We start from the raw sequence: 19,755 nt of genomic DNA, 5'->3' as shown, positions 1-19,755 counted from the left end.
CATTATGCAAGTGAGAAAAGTCACTCGCTAGAATGACACGTGAAGAGAACTCGCTTTTTTGTGAACACGTGGCGGGGTAATATGTGAGCAGTGCCACGTATTTAGACTTATAACCGCGAGTTTGCTGTCGTTGGGCGTCAGAGTGACGTGGTGAAAATAAAAAAGTTCAATTAATTGTTAAATGGACCGGCTAATCAGAGCGAGCACTAAAAAGTTGAGTCAAATTAAAAGTTTTTTAATTAATATTGACTAGTTTTATTTTATAACATAAATATTATTTGAAATTTTTTGAGTTTTATAAATATTCAGTATAGTTAAATTGTTTTTATTTTTATTTAAATTTAATTATAAATAGTTATAATAATATAATACTAATTTATTTTAATTTAATTTAAACAACTTTTTATAACTATGTATGATATATATATATATATATAAATATTTTTTTGAATCGATACGAGCTTTGATCACTTGTACAACTAACCATTGATATAAAACACCGGTAGAGAATTAGAATGATCAACGCACAGTTGATGTCGATATTTTATCTAACTTAAGATGATCAAAAAGGAACTCTGGTGCTTCTAATGTGCATCAGAACCAATATTTGGCAAAATGTGAATCAAGATGTTTCACTAGAAATGGTCCAAAATCAAGAACGAGACGTTTTGGAATTCCTTGCCTTCCATCAATGCCATTGCTTTGAGTGTAGGTTCTCAGCAACCCAAGATCATTTCTAGATGAAGAGAAGAAGAGAAAAGATTCAGAAAAGAAAACTAGTAAAAAGCAGTTGCAGAGAAAGTGAGGTTTGTCCATGGTATTAGAAGAGAGGTTAGAGGGAGAGGAAAAGTATTATGTATATATACGTGTGAAACATCATAAAAGGAAAACTAATTTTACGTCATTGATGTCGAGTTTTTAACGATGAGTATTAAATTAAAACTTAAATTAAATATTATATATAATTTTAAAAAAATAAAATTTAAATGTAAAGACGGAACAAATATAATAATTTAGTTGATAAACGTGTAGTTTTCTTTAAAATTATTTAATAATTTTAGTATGGATAATTTAATTCATCATTAACAAAAAAATGAGTGTTGTAATTAAATTAAATTTAAAACTTTACAAGTAAAAATTGAAGTTAAATTCAATGATCTCCACTGTAAATTATATATTAGATTTCATTGAAATAAGGAGGGTAAACTATACGTATGGCCATCTAATTATTTCTCATTTTTATTTTAAACATTAATCTTTTAATTTTGTCAATAAGATCATTTAACTATTGAAGTGCTGCCAATCCGTTTTTTTTTTCTTTGATTCAATACCGTTAACATTTAATGAAGGAGGTGATATGGTTATAAAAAAATAGTATATTTATACATTTTGTCTTCAATACTTACATATTCTATCAATTAATATTTAATTTAATTTATTTTAAAAAAAATAATATTTAATTAAATGATGACATATGTCACTACATGATGTAAGGATTTTTTTAAATTTTTTTAATTCATATAATATCTAATTTTCATTGATTATTAAAAAATTAACCACTTAACCAATTCCAATATTTGTTTATAATATTACGGTATTTTTTATATGCTATTTTGGTTATGACAAGAAAAACACAAATCAATTGATTTCATAGATAAAAAAAATTGTTATTATTTCTTGAGGTATCGAATTCGAGTACTAAAATATCAGGGGTAATCTTAAGATTCTAATTTATCTTAAATTAATAAATAAAAAAATAATTACAAGAAAAAAGTTAAAATATTAATAACAGAACTTCAAACCATGCTTCTGCAGCTCTGTGCCTCTCCTTTTCCTTTTCTGTCTGTGGTCTGATAGGAATTGAAATAACAAATGTTAGGGTCTGTCAATTAGAATTGAAGTAGAAAAAGATCCCATCTTGGTTTAGATTTTACTATTGTTGCATTTGAAGTTGGTGAAATCCATTTTGCTCAACCATCAATGACTGATTGTAGGAGAAGATAAACAGACGATGTTGTAGCAGTTTGTCATGGATGTTGTTGTCAAAGTTGCTATGATCCCACATATTCTTCATTCAATATGATAAAGAAATCCTGTATTTTGTTTACTTTGCAGTGGCCAAGAGGACTTCAGTTTTTGATGACCCTACAATGGAAATCCAAGAGCTCACTGCTTTTATAAAGCAGGATATCACTGCACTTAATTCTGCAGTGGTAGATCTTCAGCCTTTTTGCAATTCTAGAAATGAAGGTAGTGTCTCTAGTGATACGTCTAGCCATTCAACCACAGTCGTAGATGACTTGAAGAATCGCTTGATGAGTGCTACAAAAGAGTTCAAAGAAGTACTCACCATGCGAACAGAGGTAAGGCCGTGTGTTTTTGTTTGCTCACTTAGTTCACTTGCAGTTATTTTACTACTATTCCTTCATGTTATGTCTCTGGTAACACATCCTTTTACAATATATGGTAATTGAATTGCCTTGTACAGAATTTAAAGGTACATGAGAACAGAAGACAGCTATTTTCTCTACTGCTTCAAAGGATTCTCCAAATCCTTTATACGTCAGCGCCCCCTGGCTGCCAAATCAGCAACTGGAGCTTCAAAGAGCCTTCCTCAGTGGGCTAATGGTTCTGCATCTTCGTCTCAATTGTTTCCCAGGTAATGGCTTATCAAATGTTTTGCATAAATATACCCATGACTTCCTTTTTTCTTTTTTTGTGCAAGTGATATACATATGACTCATTAACTGGAGAAAATAGTTTAGCCCATTTGGTCATGAATTTTCTGTAGGGACCCCCAAGTTTGTTCGACGATAATTTCAGGGATGGCAATGGATTGTGCACTTTCAGATATTTTCCGATACCTAACATGCTTTTTGCAGATTTGGATTTTGTGGATTCAAATGGTATTCAAATTTGAACATTCTAATTACCATTCACCAGTCACAACAGATTCGGCGCAGATGCGGATATTAACTCTCGAATATCCATTATCTGACTCTGCTTACTTTTGCAGATAATGGATAATCCTGATCTGCTTTATTTGTTTGGATAATGGATTCTGATATCCGAATCTATACCCACCTTGATTTTAAATTTTTATTTAAATATTATTTTACTTACTAAATGAGAATATTTAGTGGATTTGGAAATCTGACAAATAATTAATGTGGATTTAGAGTTGGATAGTAATATTCAGATTTAATGTAGATAATAAACAGATTCAGATTTTAAAGCAGATTTGCGGATTCATATTTTACAGAAATTGCATATATCCGAGTTGCTGCCATCCCTGCATAATTTGTTATTTAGTTCTCATGAAACGTTTCTTAAAATCGATCGTGTATGCTTTTAGCCGTATTTGACAACTGTATAGTGCTGTTCTTACTTCCAGAATAGCCACATTATCTTTTGTTCATGTGCGTGCAGTGCATTCATTGTTTTTGGTGGTTGAATGATGTTGAATTTGCTTTTATTTATTTTCATTTCAATAAAATGTTGTTGACTTTTTTTTGTCTACCTGGATTCAACTCTTATATGAACTATATCAAGTTGTAATTCTGTAGACTAGTGAAACTCATCTCTAGTTCTTAATTGTATAGAAAGCAGATGGATGGGGACAGTCAACCATTGCTCCAGCAGCAGGAGCAACAACAGCAACAAATGGTTCCCTTGCAAGACAGTTACATGCAGAGCAGGGCTGAAGCTCTTTAAAATGTGGAATCCACTATTCATGAGCTAGGTACCATCTTCAACCAGCTAGCTACTCTGGTTTCTCAGCACGGAGAGATAGCAATCAGGTTTCTCTCTCTCTCTCTCTCTCTCTCTCTGAATAAATACGAATTTATTTTTTTAGTAATATATCAATTGCTATATGAGCTGTTTTATGTAGTTTGTAGTGTTATAGACTTCTACTAATTGCTGTTCGTGTTTATCTTGTTTGGAAGTCCTATTAGCATATGATCATTGATGAAATTGATTAAGCTAAGTTTGACCAAATAGTTTATTAAGGCTTTTAAAATGTAGGCTTAAGCTTAGCAGAGTTTACATATTTGATCCCGAGTATGCATCAGAGTTTTGTACTTCGGGAGTGACTGTCAAAAGTTATTGATGATATCGACCTGGTGTGGCTGTCAAAAGTTATTGATAATATCGACAAACTAAACTAATTTGCATGTTAGAACTGACATTATACATTAATAGTGGATGTTACCATAATCAGAAACGAACCTGTTTCAGATGTGAATAGTACCCATAGTACTAAATTGCAGTTGTGGTTGTGGATGTTTTTATGTCGAGGATGTGGTTTGCGGTATCGCGGTGATATTGAAAATTGTTACGATGCGTCCGTTATATAGCGTTGGGGCTGCAATTTAATACTATAATAGTACCCAGTACCCATTTTCGTTGTTTGTTGTAGACCTGGCAATTCGTGTTGAGTATTTATAGTTGTATAAATTTTGATATGCTAATGGTTCTTATGAGATATAAATTTTGATATGCTAATGCTAATGGTTCTTTCACTATACTATTGTTAATTGTTTCAACCCATATAACCCTTTTCTTCTGCGGATTCTTCTTTTGGAAATGAAGTTATATAGTCATTCTTTGGAGCTCTCATAGGTTTTTCTTCTTTTGTCTAAATGATCAGTTTTCTTACTCCGCAAAGGCATGAAGCTAGTAACTTCTTTGTTGAATCCCTATGCAGCATCATACATACCTCTCATGAGAAGGGAGGCAAATTATAACATTAAAGCTAAAGATGTTAATCATAGCAATGAGACTGCTTGGTTTGAACATTCCTCACTCTTTTCCCATAATCTGCCTTATAACAACGCTTTACTTGATTCTATAACCCGTGGCACTGAAAAGCCCCCGTTGACTTTATCAAAGCATTCTAGTGGTATTCCTTTCTCTTTCTTTCTTCTTTGCGTGTTCGTGTTTGCGGATACAAAGTATACACAAGTAGGGATCTTTGGTGAATGGCCTATATAACATTTGAAGGTTGTATAGATGAATGCTGCTGCTTGCCTCTGATTCCCCATACTCTGCTTTTGGGGGCTTTTGTGTTTGGTGAAGAAAGCTCAATTTGCAGTTTACATGCAAAATCGTATATAGTTTTACATAAAAATTGTAATTGGTTTTCGTTACTTCATGTTTACATTTTGCTTGAGCATGCGTTGATTTAGACGTGTGGCTTATGATTATTGATTTAGATGTGTGGGTTATGATTGTTTTTATGTGTGTAACATGTACATTAATGTAATTTGGAGTATGAAAATTTATTACGTCATCGAGGAGCAAGAAGAGTTGTTTTTCTTTTAGAATACTATAGGATGATTATAAAATAATATGTGTGTAGAATTTTTATCAGTTATTGACAATATATACACCTCTTACAGACATAGTTGTTCGAACATAAATTCTTTATAAATGATGACATTATTTTTACTATGGAAGATACCTAATGGATTCAAAGACACCAACAATTGTTGTAGAAGGGATTGTTGAGGTTTTTAATACCTGACGCAAGAATAATTAGGTTCGTATCACATTGTTTGGTGCAGCGACTGATAACATGGTGCGACCTTAAGATAATTTATTATTAAATTAGAATTTTAATTACAGTTTTAAAAAAATATTTTAAAATAATTTTATATCATCATTTGATAAAAATAAAATGTTAAAATAATAAATAAAATCAAAGTTGAAATACTAATATAGAAATAAAATTTCTTTAAAACCAAGCTGCTTAGAAAATATATATTTAAACCTAAAAAAGTGAACGTTAAAAGTTACTCCTACTACTATTTTTTTTAAGAATTAAAGTATAAAATTAGATTAATTAAAAAAAAGTATAAAATTAGAATTTTCATATATAATAGATCTACAACAAACAAAAAAGGAAATTTCAAAAAAGCAATCAGCTTCTCTTTCTTCTTACCTTCTCTACAAACACCCAGTTTCCCACTCTCTCAAGAAATCTTCGGGAAAGTTTCTTACATAAATTTGCAATCCTTTCAGAGTAATGAGATTCCGATCCATCATCTAAATTTATCTGTCTTTTTTTCTCAGTTCTTTTTTGTTTGTAATTTTTTTTAATTGATAGTTGTGAAATTTGTTCTTTGTGCTTTTATTTTGGGGAAAATGTATGTGATTGAAAAATGTTCTCCTTTTTACCACTCTTATAGAACCCGTTTCACTGCTTTGTGTTGATCTAAACGCTTTTCTTTCTCCCCCAGATCTGTCAACAAAATCTAGGGTTAGGGTTTCCATATTTGTTTCCAACATTGTGTTAGTAATTCACCAGATTAGTCCCAGGACAATGTGGTTGTTTTCGTTTTAGTACCCCTTTCGGTCTTTGTTTTAGATTTCCCTTTTTGTTTTAGTTCTCGTTCCTATAAAATCTGCAATGCTAAGGCAATTCCTCAGTAAGCTCCCTCGAAAATCGGGGAAATCGGACTCGCCTGAGCTTGCTCGGTCGAACTCATGCACAACAGCGGGGTCCACCCCGCAACCACACCGATCCAACAGCTTGAATTCGGGTTCTGCCCGTCCCTGTGCTCCAAAACGGACATCATCAGCTGTTTTTCCTGCAAGTGTTGTGGCGGGAATCGAGCCATTGTTGCCGTTCAAAGATGTTCCCAGTTCGGAGAGGATGAATCTTTTTGTGAGTAAAGTTAGCCTGTGTTGTGTAACTTTCGATTTCACTGACCCGACTAAAAATTTAGTTGAGAAAGATGTTAAAAGACAAACTTTGCTTGAGCTTTTGGATTTTGTGTCTGGGAACGTTAGATTTAGCGAACCTGCAATTTTAGCCATGTGTAGGATGTGTGCTGTGAATTTGTTTAGAGTTTTCCCACCTAATTATCGGTCTACTGCAAGTAATGGTGGTGAAAATGATGATGATGAGCCGATGTTTGATCCAGCATGGCCACATTTGCAAATTGTGTATGATTTGCTACTTAAGTTTATCGCCTCTTCAGGCCTTGATGCAAAAGTAGCAAAAAAGTATATAGATCATTCCTTTATTTTGAGATTGCTTGACTTGTTTGATTCGGAGGATCCAAGGGAAAGGGATTGTTTGAAGACTATACTGCATAGGGTTTATGGGAAGTTCATGGTCCATAGGCCTTTTATTCGGAAGGCTATAAGCAATATATTTTACCGGTTTGTTTTTGAGACGGAGAGACATAATGGGATTTCTGAGTTGCTGGAGATTTTTGGCAGTATAATCAGTGGATTTGCTTTGCCATTGAAGGAGGAACATAAGATCTTCTTGTGGAGGGTTTTGATTCCTCTCCACAAGCCAAAATCTTTGGGGGTTTACTTTCAGCAGTTGTCGTTTTGTGTTACTCAGTTCATTGAGAAGGAGCCGAAGTTGTGCAGTACCGTGATAAGGGGTTTGTTGAAATACTGGCCCATAACGAACAGCCAGAAGGAGTTGATGTTTCTTGGTGAGTTGGAAGAGATTTTGGAAGCCATTAACATGGTGGAGTTCCAAAAGGTTATGGTCCCATTGTTCTGGCGGATAGGCTATTGCATTAACAGTTTCCATTTCCAGGTATTTTCTTTATATCTGGATATGGATATATTGACTGACATTAAATGTGCAATTTTCCTTAATTGCTGATCTCATGCTTAGTATGTTCTTTTCTTCCTTTTATCCAAGGTTATGAACCGACCTTTTTTACTAGTTTCTATTACGCCCTACACCTTCCATCTCACTCTTTTTTTTGTGCTAAACTTTCTACTATATCACATTAAAAGATGTATCTATTAATGTGTTAAGAAAATGGCATAATGTCAAAATTAGCCCCCAACGTTTACCAAAATGGTCATTTTGCCCCCTATTCTACTTTTTGGAGTATTTTGGCCCCCAACATTTGACAGAATAATTACTTTGTCCCTTATTCTTTTTTTGAGGGGGCATTTTAGCCATTGACCTTTCAATTTAGGTTAAAAAGGCTCCTATTTTGGAACATTAATCCTATGTTAACTAATAGTTTTCATCTATAGAGGGAGCTTTTTATCCCAAAGTGAAACGTCGGGAGCCAAAATGCTTCAAAAAAAAAGAATAAGGGTTAAAATGACTGTTTTGATAAATGTTATTGACTATTTTTAGCATTATGCCTAAGAAAATCAATGACTAGACTTTTCTTTGAATTGTGTGAACTGTTCCCTGTCATTTTTAATTAATGTGAAGTAACTCTAGTTGCATTTATTCATGATTGAGGCATATCAATTTTATTAATTGTTGGCCTTGTAACATTTTTGTTTCATGTTTGATTAGAGATGTGCACAACTCTGAATTACTTTGGGGTAGGCCTTGATTTAGTAACTTGCATAATGTCTAGATCTCGGGGTTGATATCCTTCTTGTTGGTTTTAATGAGAATGAGCTTATAATGCCTGGTTCAGTCTTATAAATATCCAACTTAACAGCTAATAGACATTGTATCTAACAAGCTATGGGCGATTTCTGCATCTTTTATAGCAATAGATTTCTCTACCTAATGCAACGAAAAATAACTGACTAGAAGTTGTCTATAAACTATCTTAATGGGTGTTCGTAGCCATCCGTTTGGCTTTAATGACAATGTGCTTGCCTATGCCTTCATCTCTAACCAAAATTATTCAACTTCAGTTATTGATTGCAATTTCTTTTGTTTGTTTCTCCAAGTCTATAAGGTTATCATATCTTTCCTTATCTAAATATTGCTTAATTCATTGGCATTAAAACTTTTCTTGGCCTTCTAGTTAATTTGAGTTGTGGAGAAGACGATTATAAGTTTTTATTCTAATTAACATGCTTGTTTCAGGTGGCTGAAAGGGCACTTTTCTTTTGGAATAATGATCAAATTGTAAACTTAATCGCACATAACCGGCATGTGATATTACCCGTCATACTTCCAGCCTTGGAAAAGAATGCACAGAATCATTGGAATCATGCAGTGCTTAACTTAACAATAAATGTCAGAAAGATGTTCATGGAGATGGATGATCAACTATTCATGTCTTGCCATATTCACTTTAAGGAGGAAGAAGAAAAGCTAAGCATATTAGCCGAGAAACGGAAGGAAGCATGGGAACGACTAGAAAATGCAGCCAGTCGCCAACCAATAACCGGAAACACCGCTGTACTGGTAACTCCTTTGGCAACACCAACGGCCTATTAACCGCCCTCCCAAAATGTCGGTTCCCCTTGCTTCTAGTTTTACCCTTTTGCCCCCCACCTTTTATAACAATGGGAAATGGGAAATGTAGGCAAATGACTTCCATTTGGGGTGGTGGTGGGATTTTCTCTCCCTTTTTGTATGTTGTTCTAGCAGCCGTATGGGAAATGTAACTTGTTTTCTATGTATTATCCGATGCTGCTGTATGGGATGTTAATTGCTTCCTTGGAAAGGTGATGGGGAGGTCCATGCAGTGATTAATACAAAGTTTATGTATCAACTAATTTTGTTAAACATTCTCTCCATTACCATATGCACAATGCCTGCCACTTTATATTAGCACTATTTTCTTGTAAGATTGGATTGAGCTTTGCATGCCTTTGGATCAGTTGTGGAAAAATGAAAACTAACCTCTAATGTTTACTCGGTCATTTTTAGTCTTCAATTTTTTAGAATATTTTAACCCTTTACTTGAATTATCATTTTAGACTTTATTTCCTTTTTTAAAAAGTATTTTGTCCTTTAATATTCCAATTTTGAATTGAAATAATCAATATTAAATGAAAACAATTAGTTGAGTAGCTATCAACGCATGTTATTATAAACATGTGACAATGATATGTTAACAATGTGTTAATATTTAGTCGACTAATGATTTTTATTTAATATAAAAACATATTAATTATTCAAGTAATATAGTTGATGGGCTTAAAAAAAGGATCTCCAAATTCTCTTGGTACTTTACCCAAATGCAAATCATTAAAACCCACCTAAAACCTCGAGTTCTTCAAGGTAAGCAAAAGGAATGAAGACTCTCTTCCAGCAGCAACGCCAATTGCCTCTTCTAAATGTTCTTCATCTGCCGAAGCTATTCTTCTCCGATCAATCATGGCTTTCCTCAAAACGAAATCCTCCAATCAACTCTTCATCTTCTTCCTTCATCAATGTCAGGCCTCAGCCAATCTCCACCCCTGCTTTCATCATCACCAATCTCCTCAGAGACCCGACCATTACCTCCTCTTCTTCTCTCCACTCCGCCCTCGACAAAACTGAGGTAGACCCAGATCCCGATATGCTCCAAGCAATATTCCAACACTTCGATTCTTCTCCAAGATTGTTGCATGATTTATTTCTGTGGGCCGAAAAGAAACCTGGGTTTGAATCCTCTGCAACGTTGTTCGACTCGATGGTCAATGTTCTTGGTAAAGCTAGGAACTTTGAGGACGCCTGGAGTTTGGTTCTTGATCGGATTGGTGATGATGGGAGGGAGGGTTCCAATTTGGTTTCCGTCAACACCTTTGTAATTTTGATCAGACGGTACGCTCGATCAGGTAATTTCCTTTATGTTTTGTATAAAAAGATTTGAACTTGCTTTTTCCTAGAAGTTTGATGTTGAAAATTTGAATTCTTGATGGACCAATTGTTTTACTAGCCTTCCCATTCTATTTCTGTGTCAACTATTTGCATTATTGACGTCCAATTGAGTTTTTTTATGCATTTAAGGCAAGTTCTATCGTTGATTTGATGATGAATTTACAAATCCATAGATATGACTTATTTTTGAATCATTAAGCTATCATGGTTGCTTAAATTGAATACATGATCAGAAAATAAACCTGCTTTAAATTTCTTTAAGTTCCCCATTGATGTATAGGATGGTGACCCTGAAATTTTGAAGCATTTGGTGTGGTAAATATTTGGGATAGAAATAGTAGGATGAAAAATATTTCCTTTTATGCATCTAGTTGTATGATATGAAATTGGTTTGCAGTTTAAGTGGAAAAGGTTGAATATTAGTGTTCTTTTGGTACTAGTGATGTTTATGCAGTATTCAATCATGCAGGTATGGCTCAGGCTGCTATACGTACGTTTGAATTTGTAACCAGTTTAGATCAAATTTGCAGTTCTGATGAGAAAACTAATCTTTTCGAAATAATGTTGGATTCTCTATGTAAGGAAGGGCATGTTAGGGTGGCATCAGAATATTTCACTAGAAAAAAGGAGACGGATCTTTGTTGGGTTCCATCAATCAAGGTTTATAATATACTATTGAATGGATGGTTCCGGTCGAGAAAGCTGAAGCATGCCGAAAGACTCTGGTCGGATATGAAAAAGAATGGTGTGCCGCCTAGTGTCGTAACATACGGTACCCTTATAGAAGGATACTGTACTATGCGTCGTGTTGAGAGGGCAGTGGAATTGGTGGATGAAATGAAGGAAGCGGGAATGGATCCGAATTCAAAAGTATACAATCCGATCATCGATTCACTTGGGGAAGAAGGTAGATTAAAGGAGGCATTAGGGATGATGGAACGATTTCTGTTGTGTGAATCGGGTCCTGATATTTCAACGTATAATTCTCTTGTGAAAGGTCATTGCAAGGCCAAAGATTTAGCAGGGGCTAGTAAAGTTCTTAAGATGATGATTAGCAGGGGTTGCATCCCAACCACCACGACCTACAATTATTTCTTTAGATACTTCTCGAAATTCAGGAAAATCGAGGAAGCGATGAACCTTTATACAAAGATCATTCAGTCCGGTCACACTCCTGATCGACTTACTTACCAGCTATTGTTGAAGCTGCTGTGCGAGGAGGAGAGGTTGGATTTGGCTGTTCAGGTTAGTAAAGAAATGACGGTGAGGGGATATGATAGGGACTTGGCTTCGAGCACCATGCTGGTTCATTTGCTCTGCAAAATGCATAGGTTTGAAGATGCTTTCGGAGAGTTCGAGGACATGATACGAAGAGGTATAGTTCCACAATACCTCACATTTGAGAGAATGAATAACGAGTTAAAGAAAAGGGGAATGACTCAGATGGCTAGGAAACTATGTGATATGATGGGGTCTGTCCATTCTTCCAAAAAATTGCCCAATACATATGTCGGAGACGAGGACTCGTCACGTGCAAGGAGGACGTCCATAATGCGGAAAGCTGAAGCGATGTCTGATATGCTAAAAACATGTAATGATCCGAGAGAACTCGTTAAGCATCGAACTTTATCCGGAAATGCTGTATCAAGAGCAGGCCAGTTGATTGAGATTATCAAGAAAAGAGCTAAAGAAACAAGTATGAATGGTTAAGGCCTAAGAGCAAGGGAACAACAACAAAGGAGCAGGCTTCAAGAGAATTTTGGTGCAGCCGTGTTAGATGGCTTCTATCATCTTCGGGGAAATTCATTGGTAATTGTGGAAGTGTCTGGTGATTACAAGTTAGTATTTGTTTAGAATTTTTCTTAGTCTATTGATGACGTACATATACCCTGCAGACACAACTGTTAGGACTCGAATTCTTTAGGGAAAACAACATTCCCATTTACCACCAATACCATTTTTACACCTACTGGGATGTTGAAGACACCATGATTGAAAAGATTTGATGTTCAAGCCGGAGGGTCTCAAGTGAATGCACAGAGGGCTTGGGTTTTTATTTGAAATTGACTTGGGGGTGTTTGGATGGGGGAATGTGAGATTCCCATAGGAATGGAATCCACATTCTCTCGTTTGGTTAGTCCGGGAATACCATTCCCGGTAATGTAAGAATATTAATAGTGAATTTTTTGGGTATATTACCGGGAATGTCATTGCCTCCATTTCCTTAGGTATTGTTGGATTACCGGCGTTTTGGACTAAAATGCCCTTATTTTTTTTCTTTCAAAAATATTCTTCTTCAGTCATTGAATAATAAAAATTTTGCGAAGATTAAATTACAAATTTATCCTTAAACTATTTTAGATTTATAAAAAAATTATATAATTAAAATGTTATATAAAGTTCAAGGGTTAAAATAAAATTTTACCCTTTCATTAAACATTTTTATATTTTCAATTTTGTAAAAAAAAAATTATATAAATTTTATGAATTTAATTTTTTTAAAGAAAATATATAAATATTTTTCAACTTGTTAAAAAAAATATATAATAAGGACAATTTGGTCAAATATACATTCCAATAATCTTTTATTTCTTTAACCAAACACGATAATCTTATATTCCTGCTAAACCAACCAAACACAAAATACAACATTCTCAGTAATCTTATTCACTGGTAATCTTACATTCCCACTGGTAATCTTACATTCCGTGAACCAAACGCACCCTTAGAAGTATATCCAATGTATTAATTGACTAATCAGATCGAGTATTGCATTGACCCATTATGGGGGCGATCCTCCCAACCTAATTGCTCCATTCACAATATTAAGATTCGAACCCTTGACCTTGCTTAAGGATCTAGTGTCTCATTTCATTAGACCACTGGTTATCGGTGGTGGGAGGAAAGGTTCTTTGATCATAAAAATTGTTCATTTCTTTCTCAAACTTTGGCCCCAACAAAAGAGAACCTGACCTCACTGAACATTTTCTTTGACAGGACATGTATAGTCTCAGGTGGTCTTAGCAAATATCTCCAATGAAGCTGCCAGAAATTGGGCATATGAACGGTTCTTATCTAAGTTCCTTGAACTCAATGTTTCAATCGGGGTTTAGATAGCGGTCCGTTTTTAGAATAGCGATCGTTATATAGTAGTGGCAGTATCGTTTGAAATCGTTATTTCATGATCGTGATACCCGCAGTGATAATGCTCGTTATATCCTCAATCACAATAAACACGAGCGAAAACATGATCGTAGCTGTAATTTAAATCTTGATTTCAATACCTAATACTTTTCATTTTCCTTGTTTTCATATATTGGGTCATCTCTTGATATGAAGTGCTCGAGTTTTCGTTCTTTTTTCCCAAGATGTTTTTTGATGGTTGGTTTTCATCATTTCATGTTAAAAGCTCACAGTTTAATTAAATTCGAATTTCTTCCTTAATCCTAAGTAAACTATTTGAAAAAAAAATTATCGATGAACAAGATAATGAAATTTGTTGTCATTTTATTAGATAGTATTATTAATTTTAATAATAATATAAGTAATGGATTTTTATGTTTGATATTATACAAATAAATAATCCAAAATGTAATAGGTAGGAGAAATGAGTGAAAAGTCTATTTGGGCGATTATATGGGCATTTGGTCAACGCACCCACCACCCGTGAAATAGCCAAACTCTGATATTCCAACTTTGAAATTCAATTTGGATTCTTTTCTTTCTTCATAATTTCTTAATTTGACTTCAACTCGACAAGACAACGTTTCTTTTATGAAAGAGAAAGAGGCATAAAGTTAAAATAGTCCCTAATGTTTTCAGGGTTTTGTTCTTATTTTTGTTCCTAACGTCTAGGTAAAAGACCTTTACGTTTGACTAAATAGTCTTTTTGACTCTTATTCTTTTATTCTAGAGCGTTCTAACTCCCCGATGTTCATTTAGCGGAAAAAACCTCTATATAGAGCGTCAACTATTCGTTAACTAATGTTTCCATCATAGGGGTTTTTACTCGAAAATGAAACGTTAGAACCAAAATATTCTAAAAAGAATAATGGTCAAAATGATATTTGATGAATGTTGGGGTTATTTTTTGTATTCTGTTAAAATTATACCATCTTCACTTATGTGATAAGCTTTCATTTGTATGAAATGCGACAATTCTTGTTTATTTACACTCACATATGAGTTTAGTGTATTCATCGCACTGTTGATATAGTGGTGGATCCACCATTATATAGAGTTGACACTGAAATAATTTCTTCAATTAATTATTATTTATTAATTATGTCTTCGAAAATTTTATTTGTGTTAATCTGCACGAAAATTAATTATTTTGGACCCTGAGCCCCAACTAAACAAATTATGATCCCGTCTCACAAAAAGATTTTCTTTCCTACAATAATTCGCGTGTCTTTTTTATTTTTATTTTTTGATACACAAAAGTTAGGTCAGGGGTGACCCCCAATCTAAGGCTAGAGAATACCTGAGACCCAGTTGGGATTTACATAAGACTTATAAGTTGCCCACAAAGAGTGATGGTGTGGAATTCGAACTTGGCCTTACAAGCTCAAATTCTGAATCTTAACCACTTGTACCAACACTCGTTGAGGTATGTGTCTTTATATATATATATATATATATATATATTATAAATATATATATAATATTTTTAATTATTTCTAGATCTAAGTTCAAATATAAAATCTAACATTAAAAAATAAAATGAAACCATTTGTAGTATATTAGAGATTTCATACAATTATTTTCTCCATGCGATGTTAGCACTATTCGTACAATTACATGTTGGCGACCGGTTATGTGTCGGTAGATAGAGTGCAAGGCTAGTGATCAAGGTTGTTGCTGATGTTTATAAACCATGATCGACGGAAGGAGGAGGTCAGACGATTGCCTATTGAAAATTTAAAATACTATAAATTTATATTTTTAACACAAAACATGCCTATGTGAATTTATACAAAATCCCTCCAATCCCATGTGCCACTTGGGGTCAATCAATTTGTTTGATTCAATGGATTGTAAGTAAATAGTTGATCAACCTTTGGTGTTCATGGTGCAGTCAATGTGTTTTTGTTTCTTATGCTATGATTCTGATTCTCAAAAGAAGATTACAAAAGAGAAATAATAAAAAAAAAATGCTACATTGTTTTCTGTCGTTAGGTTCCATCAGGCGCAGCTGCTGAGTAGAACTAGACGACGATCACACACGAGTTTCTTGATCGGCTTCACCAACCAACCTTTTTTACATTCAATTATATTTAAAATTCCTTTGGCATAATCAAAATTAGTCCATAAAATTTACTAAATTATCATTTTGACCACTATTTTTTTTTTGAGATTTGGTCCCACTATTTTGTTTTGTGGGTGGGGGTAAAAAAGCTTCTATTAATGGAACCGTTAGTTAACAATAGTTAATACTCTAAAATAGGAGTCTTTTTATCCTAAAATAAAAACTGAAGGCCAAAATCTCTAGAAATGAATAATAAGAGCTATAAATAAATAAATAATGGTTAACAATTGGGATTGTCTAAAGATACTCCCGATCTCTCCTTGGCAGGTTTCCATCTTAGATGGTTGCCGGTGTGTTTTCTTCTTGTGGTGCATGATCGGAAATCGGAATCCTTATTGACATTATGAATATCATGAGTGAATCAAATGATAACATAAAGTGGAATAACTCGGTGATAGAGTTGGAGGTCAATTTAAAATTTAAAATTTTTAGAGGTTTAAAGTAAAATTTTTAAAAATTTTGAAGGGTTCAATTTATATATATTTTTTTCAAAAAATTGGGGTCTGACTAAAGTTTTTGAAAGTTTGAGGGCTTAATGAGATTTTTTAAAAATTATGGGAGGGGTTTAATTAAGAAATTTCAAAAAAAATATAAAGATTAATATGAATTTTTAATATTTTATGGGGGCCAAAATTAAATATTTTAAAAGCCTAAATTATAATTTTTCAAATTTTGAGGGGGTGTGATCCCTACTAGCCACTGTTATGTTTCGCCATTGATAATATATTATTAAGAATAACTTTTAACGAGTTTAGTTTTAAAATTTTATAATACATCTGAAATATTTAATGATATATTGATATCTAATTTATTAATAATATATAGAATTATTCTTGTCAGTGAATCAACATTAATTCGTAATTACATCTAAGATTTCAAAAATTCATTTGATTTCACAAATTTTGAGGACATGAATGGCTCTTACTTTATCTGGATTGGTCTCAATTCCTCTTTACTAACCATGAAGCCCAAGAGCTTCCCTGACATTACCCTAACTGTGCATTTAACTGGATTAAGTTTCAATTAGTATTTTCTCAATCTTTGGAAAACTTCCTTAAGTTTTGAATGTGCATTTTAGTTCTGGATTTTGCAATCATGTCATCCAGGTACACTTCGACCTCTTTGTGCATCATATATGGAAAAGAATCACCATAGCCCTTCGATATATTGCTTCAGCGTTTTTCAAACCAAATGACATCACTTTATAACGTTCCCCACATAGTCACGAATATGATTTCTTAATGTCTTCGAGGTTCATTTTTAGTTGGTTATACCCTAAAAAGCCTTCGTGAAAGAAAACCAAGAATGACCTGCAATGTTATCCACCAAAGTATTATATGAGGCAGATGAAAGTTATCTTTTGAGTTTGCTCTGTTGAGGTCTATATAATCCACGCACATGCAAACTTTCACATCTTTCTTTGGCATGAGAACTATATTGGCAACCCATTCTGGATACTTTACCACCTGAAGAAACCCTGGTTAATCTGTTTCATCACTTCATCTTGATTTTTTAATAGCATCTATGGCTTCATTCTTTTGAGCTTTTGCTAAACTGACTTACACTCAAGCTTTGTCCAAGCTTGTGCATTATATTTGTACTCAGTCCTAACATGTCTTGGTAAGACCATAAAAACATGTCCTTGAATTCTTGGAGCAGATATACCAAATCTCATTTTATCTCAACAGAAAGAGCAGTACCTCTTTACTTCTCTTCTTTCATCATCAGTCCCCAAGTTTATAATCCCAGTCTCTTCTTTATGAGGTAAGATCTATTTGTCCTCATTTTCCTCTAGTCTTAATAGTTCACTAGGAACATCACATTCTATCTCATCTTGACACTCATTGGTTTCTTTCAAACAATTGGGTCGCCCAAAATTATCTCAGGATCAGATTCAAAAACATTCATGCTAAAATTCATTCATAATATTCTTTCCATACATATAAAAATAACATAATTAATATTATAAAACATATATAAATTTAAACATTCTAATTTGAATGTTCTTCCTCTTATATACTTACAACAAGATACTCACCTGCTAATCCCCACTAATAAAGTGTAGAGACTTCTGACTAATCAGCAACTTTATCTTTCTCCCTTTTCTTGCTAGATTCAGGAGCTTGGTTCCGATCTACACAAGTATCCATTAAGTGCACATAACATACCAATGTTAGTATACTCCTTAATTACATCTGAAATATTTTTAATATATTGATATCTAATTTATAATAATATATAGAATTATTCTTGTCAGTGAATCATACATTAATTCGTAATTACATCTAAGATTTCAAAAATTCATTGATTTCACAAATTTGACTCAGATTAATTGTGTTTAAAATAAAAAAAATATATTTAAATTAATAAAAGAAATTATACAAAACACCAATATAAAATTACATAGTAAATATCGACATAGATTTAATTTTTTTAATCTGCCGTCCTGACTATTCATTTATTTAATTAATTTTGAAATCGCTTGATCTAGCCCAGAAGAAACAAAGAAAATACAAACTACTCCGTCTAATTGTATTTTATGCAAATATTTTTATTGGACTCGGGAGTATTCAACTTTTAAAGTTAAGCATCAACGAATCGATCTTAGTGGTTAAAAAATTTGTTGTTATTTTTTAAAATTTCGGGTTCAAACACTAAATATATCGCGAATACTAACGTTCATTGCCAAAAGATTGAGGAATCGACTTTAATGGTTAAGAAATTTGTTGTTATTCTTTAAAATTTCGGGTTCATCACTAAATATATTACGAATACGAATGTTCATTGCCAAATGATTGAGAATATTTAATCATATATTATTTTTGGGACAGAGCACACAAAAGCCAAAGGAAATAAAATTTTAATTAATTAAAAAAAGGAGTCCCTCCAAAATCATGTAACATAGAACTGTTTTTCAGTCATTGAGATACCGCCAACTATCTACATTGTTGTTCCTTCTCTTGTCATACTCAACCAATGACTCCAAATAAGTCTTGTATTATATTTTATTGTGTATCTTTTAAATTATTATAACATTAAAGTTTAAAGGTGAAGGATTTATTATATCTTCTTCAGATCTCTTTGAAAGTAATTTTTTAATTATCATTTCTGTTTATTAAGTGTTAAAAATCTTCAGAGTTAAAATATTTCGAATTTCATTTTTTTCCAGAGTTTTATATCCTTCGAAAATTCATATATCTCAGAATTCATCGAAGCTTACAAAATTTTACGTCATTCAGATAATTAGCAGTCCCTGATATAACCACTAATAGGCCCAAAGGATCTACGAGAGTCAAATATGCTATATGACAATGGATTCTAATCATCTTATTAATCTACTGATAGTCACCATAATCCTAGGCTACCAACACTAAGAGTATGTATTTAACTAATCAGATAAAACTGGAGGAAAGGGACATGAATTCTCTCTAGCGAGCTCCCTTTTTACCTATCTCTCTCTATCTCTCTCTCCGGTCTTTATTTCTCTCTCTCTCTCTCGACGATTGTTCAATGTCATCTTCAATCTGATTGTTATATTCTTCTCTGTAGAACTACCAAACGTGACTTTTCGTCCAAATCAAAAGAGGTGAATCACCGAAAAACCTCGTAACCTAGTTTTTCTCATAAAAAATTAAGATTTTAGAGTTTAAAATGTAAAGTTTTGAGGTTTAAGACACATATCAATATTTAAATGCTATTTATAAAATTAAAATATTTTACTTACAATATATCAAATACTAATTTTATATGTTCTTGTTGTATTTGTACTTATATTATTTTTTATATTATATTATATTTTAATCATATTTGGTATATTGTATTTATATAGTACAATTCCAGATAAAGTTAAATTCTATTTATATTAGGAAATGACAACCTTATATAATTCTATGCTTTA

At 33.1% G+C, this 19,755-nt stretch overlaps 2 protein-coding genes and 1 pseudogene across 2 annotated transcripts; all 3 read left to right on the top strand.

The window, feature by feature from the left end:
- The first annotated feature begins 2,063 nt into the window (after positions 1-2,063).
- LOC120116579 lies at positions 2,064-4,995 on the top strand (annotated as a pseudogene).
- Positions 4,996-6,024: 1,029 nt separating this feature from the next.
- Positions 6,025-9,315, top strand: LOC120116508 (serine/threonine protein phosphatase 2A 57 kDa regulatory subunit B' kappa isoform-like). Its single transcript, XM_039136982.1, has 3 exons — positions 6,025-6,262; positions 6,404-7,564; positions 8,822-9,315. The coding sequence occupies exons 2-3, from the start codon at positions 6,413-6,415 to the stop codon at positions 9,176-9,178; spliced, it is 1,509 nt and encodes a 502-aa protein (XP_038992913.1). The 5' UTR covers positions 6,025-6,262; positions 6,404-6,412; the 3' UTR covers positions 9,179-9,315.
- A 645-nt stretch (positions 9,316-9,960) lies between these two features.
- Positions 9,961-12,618, top strand: LOC120116507 (pentatricopeptide repeat-containing protein At5g11310, mitochondrial-like). Its single transcript, XM_039136981.1, has 2 exons — positions 9,961-10,506; positions 11,019-12,618. The coding sequence occupies exons 1-2, from the start codon at positions 9,981-9,983 to the stop codon at positions 12,257-12,259; spliced, it is 1,767 nt and encodes a 588-aa protein (XP_038992912.1). The 5' UTR covers positions 9,961-9,980; the 3' UTR covers positions 12,260-12,618.
- Positions 12,619-19,755: the final 7,137 nt, after the last annotated feature.

The sequence above is a fragment of the Hibiscus syriacus genome, unplaced genomic scaffold, assembly GCF_006381635.1.
Source record: "Hibiscus syriacus cultivar Baekdansim isolate YM2019G1 unplaced genomic scaffold, ASM638163v2 tig00110299_pilon, whole genome shotgun sequence".
Taxonomy (NCBI): Eukaryota; Viridiplantae; Streptophyta; class Magnoliopsida; order Malvales; family Malvaceae; genus Hibiscus; species Hibiscus syriacus.
The sequence above is the reverse complement of the archived record's forward strand: the minus strand, read 5'-3'. Positions and strand labels throughout refer to the sequence as shown.

Excerpts from the sequence above, each read along its gene's own strand:
- LOC120116508 (XM_039136982.1), top strand. The coding sequence starts at position 6,413 with ATGCTAAGGCAATTCCTCAGTAAGCTCCCTCGAAAATCGGGGAAATCG. Across the intron at positions 7,565-8,821 it reads TTAACAGTTTCCATTTCCAG|GTGGCTGAAAGGGCACTTTT; the intron begins GTATTTTCTTTA and ends TGCTTGTTTCAG.
- LOC120116507 (XM_039136981.1), top strand. The coding sequence starts at position 9,981 with ATGAAGACTCTCTTCCAGCAGCAACGCCAATTGCCTCTTCTAAATGTT. Across the intron at positions 10,507-11,018 it reads CAGACGGTACGCTCGATCAG|GTATGGCTCAGGCTGCTATA; the intron begins GTAATTTCCTTT and ends TCAATCATGCAG.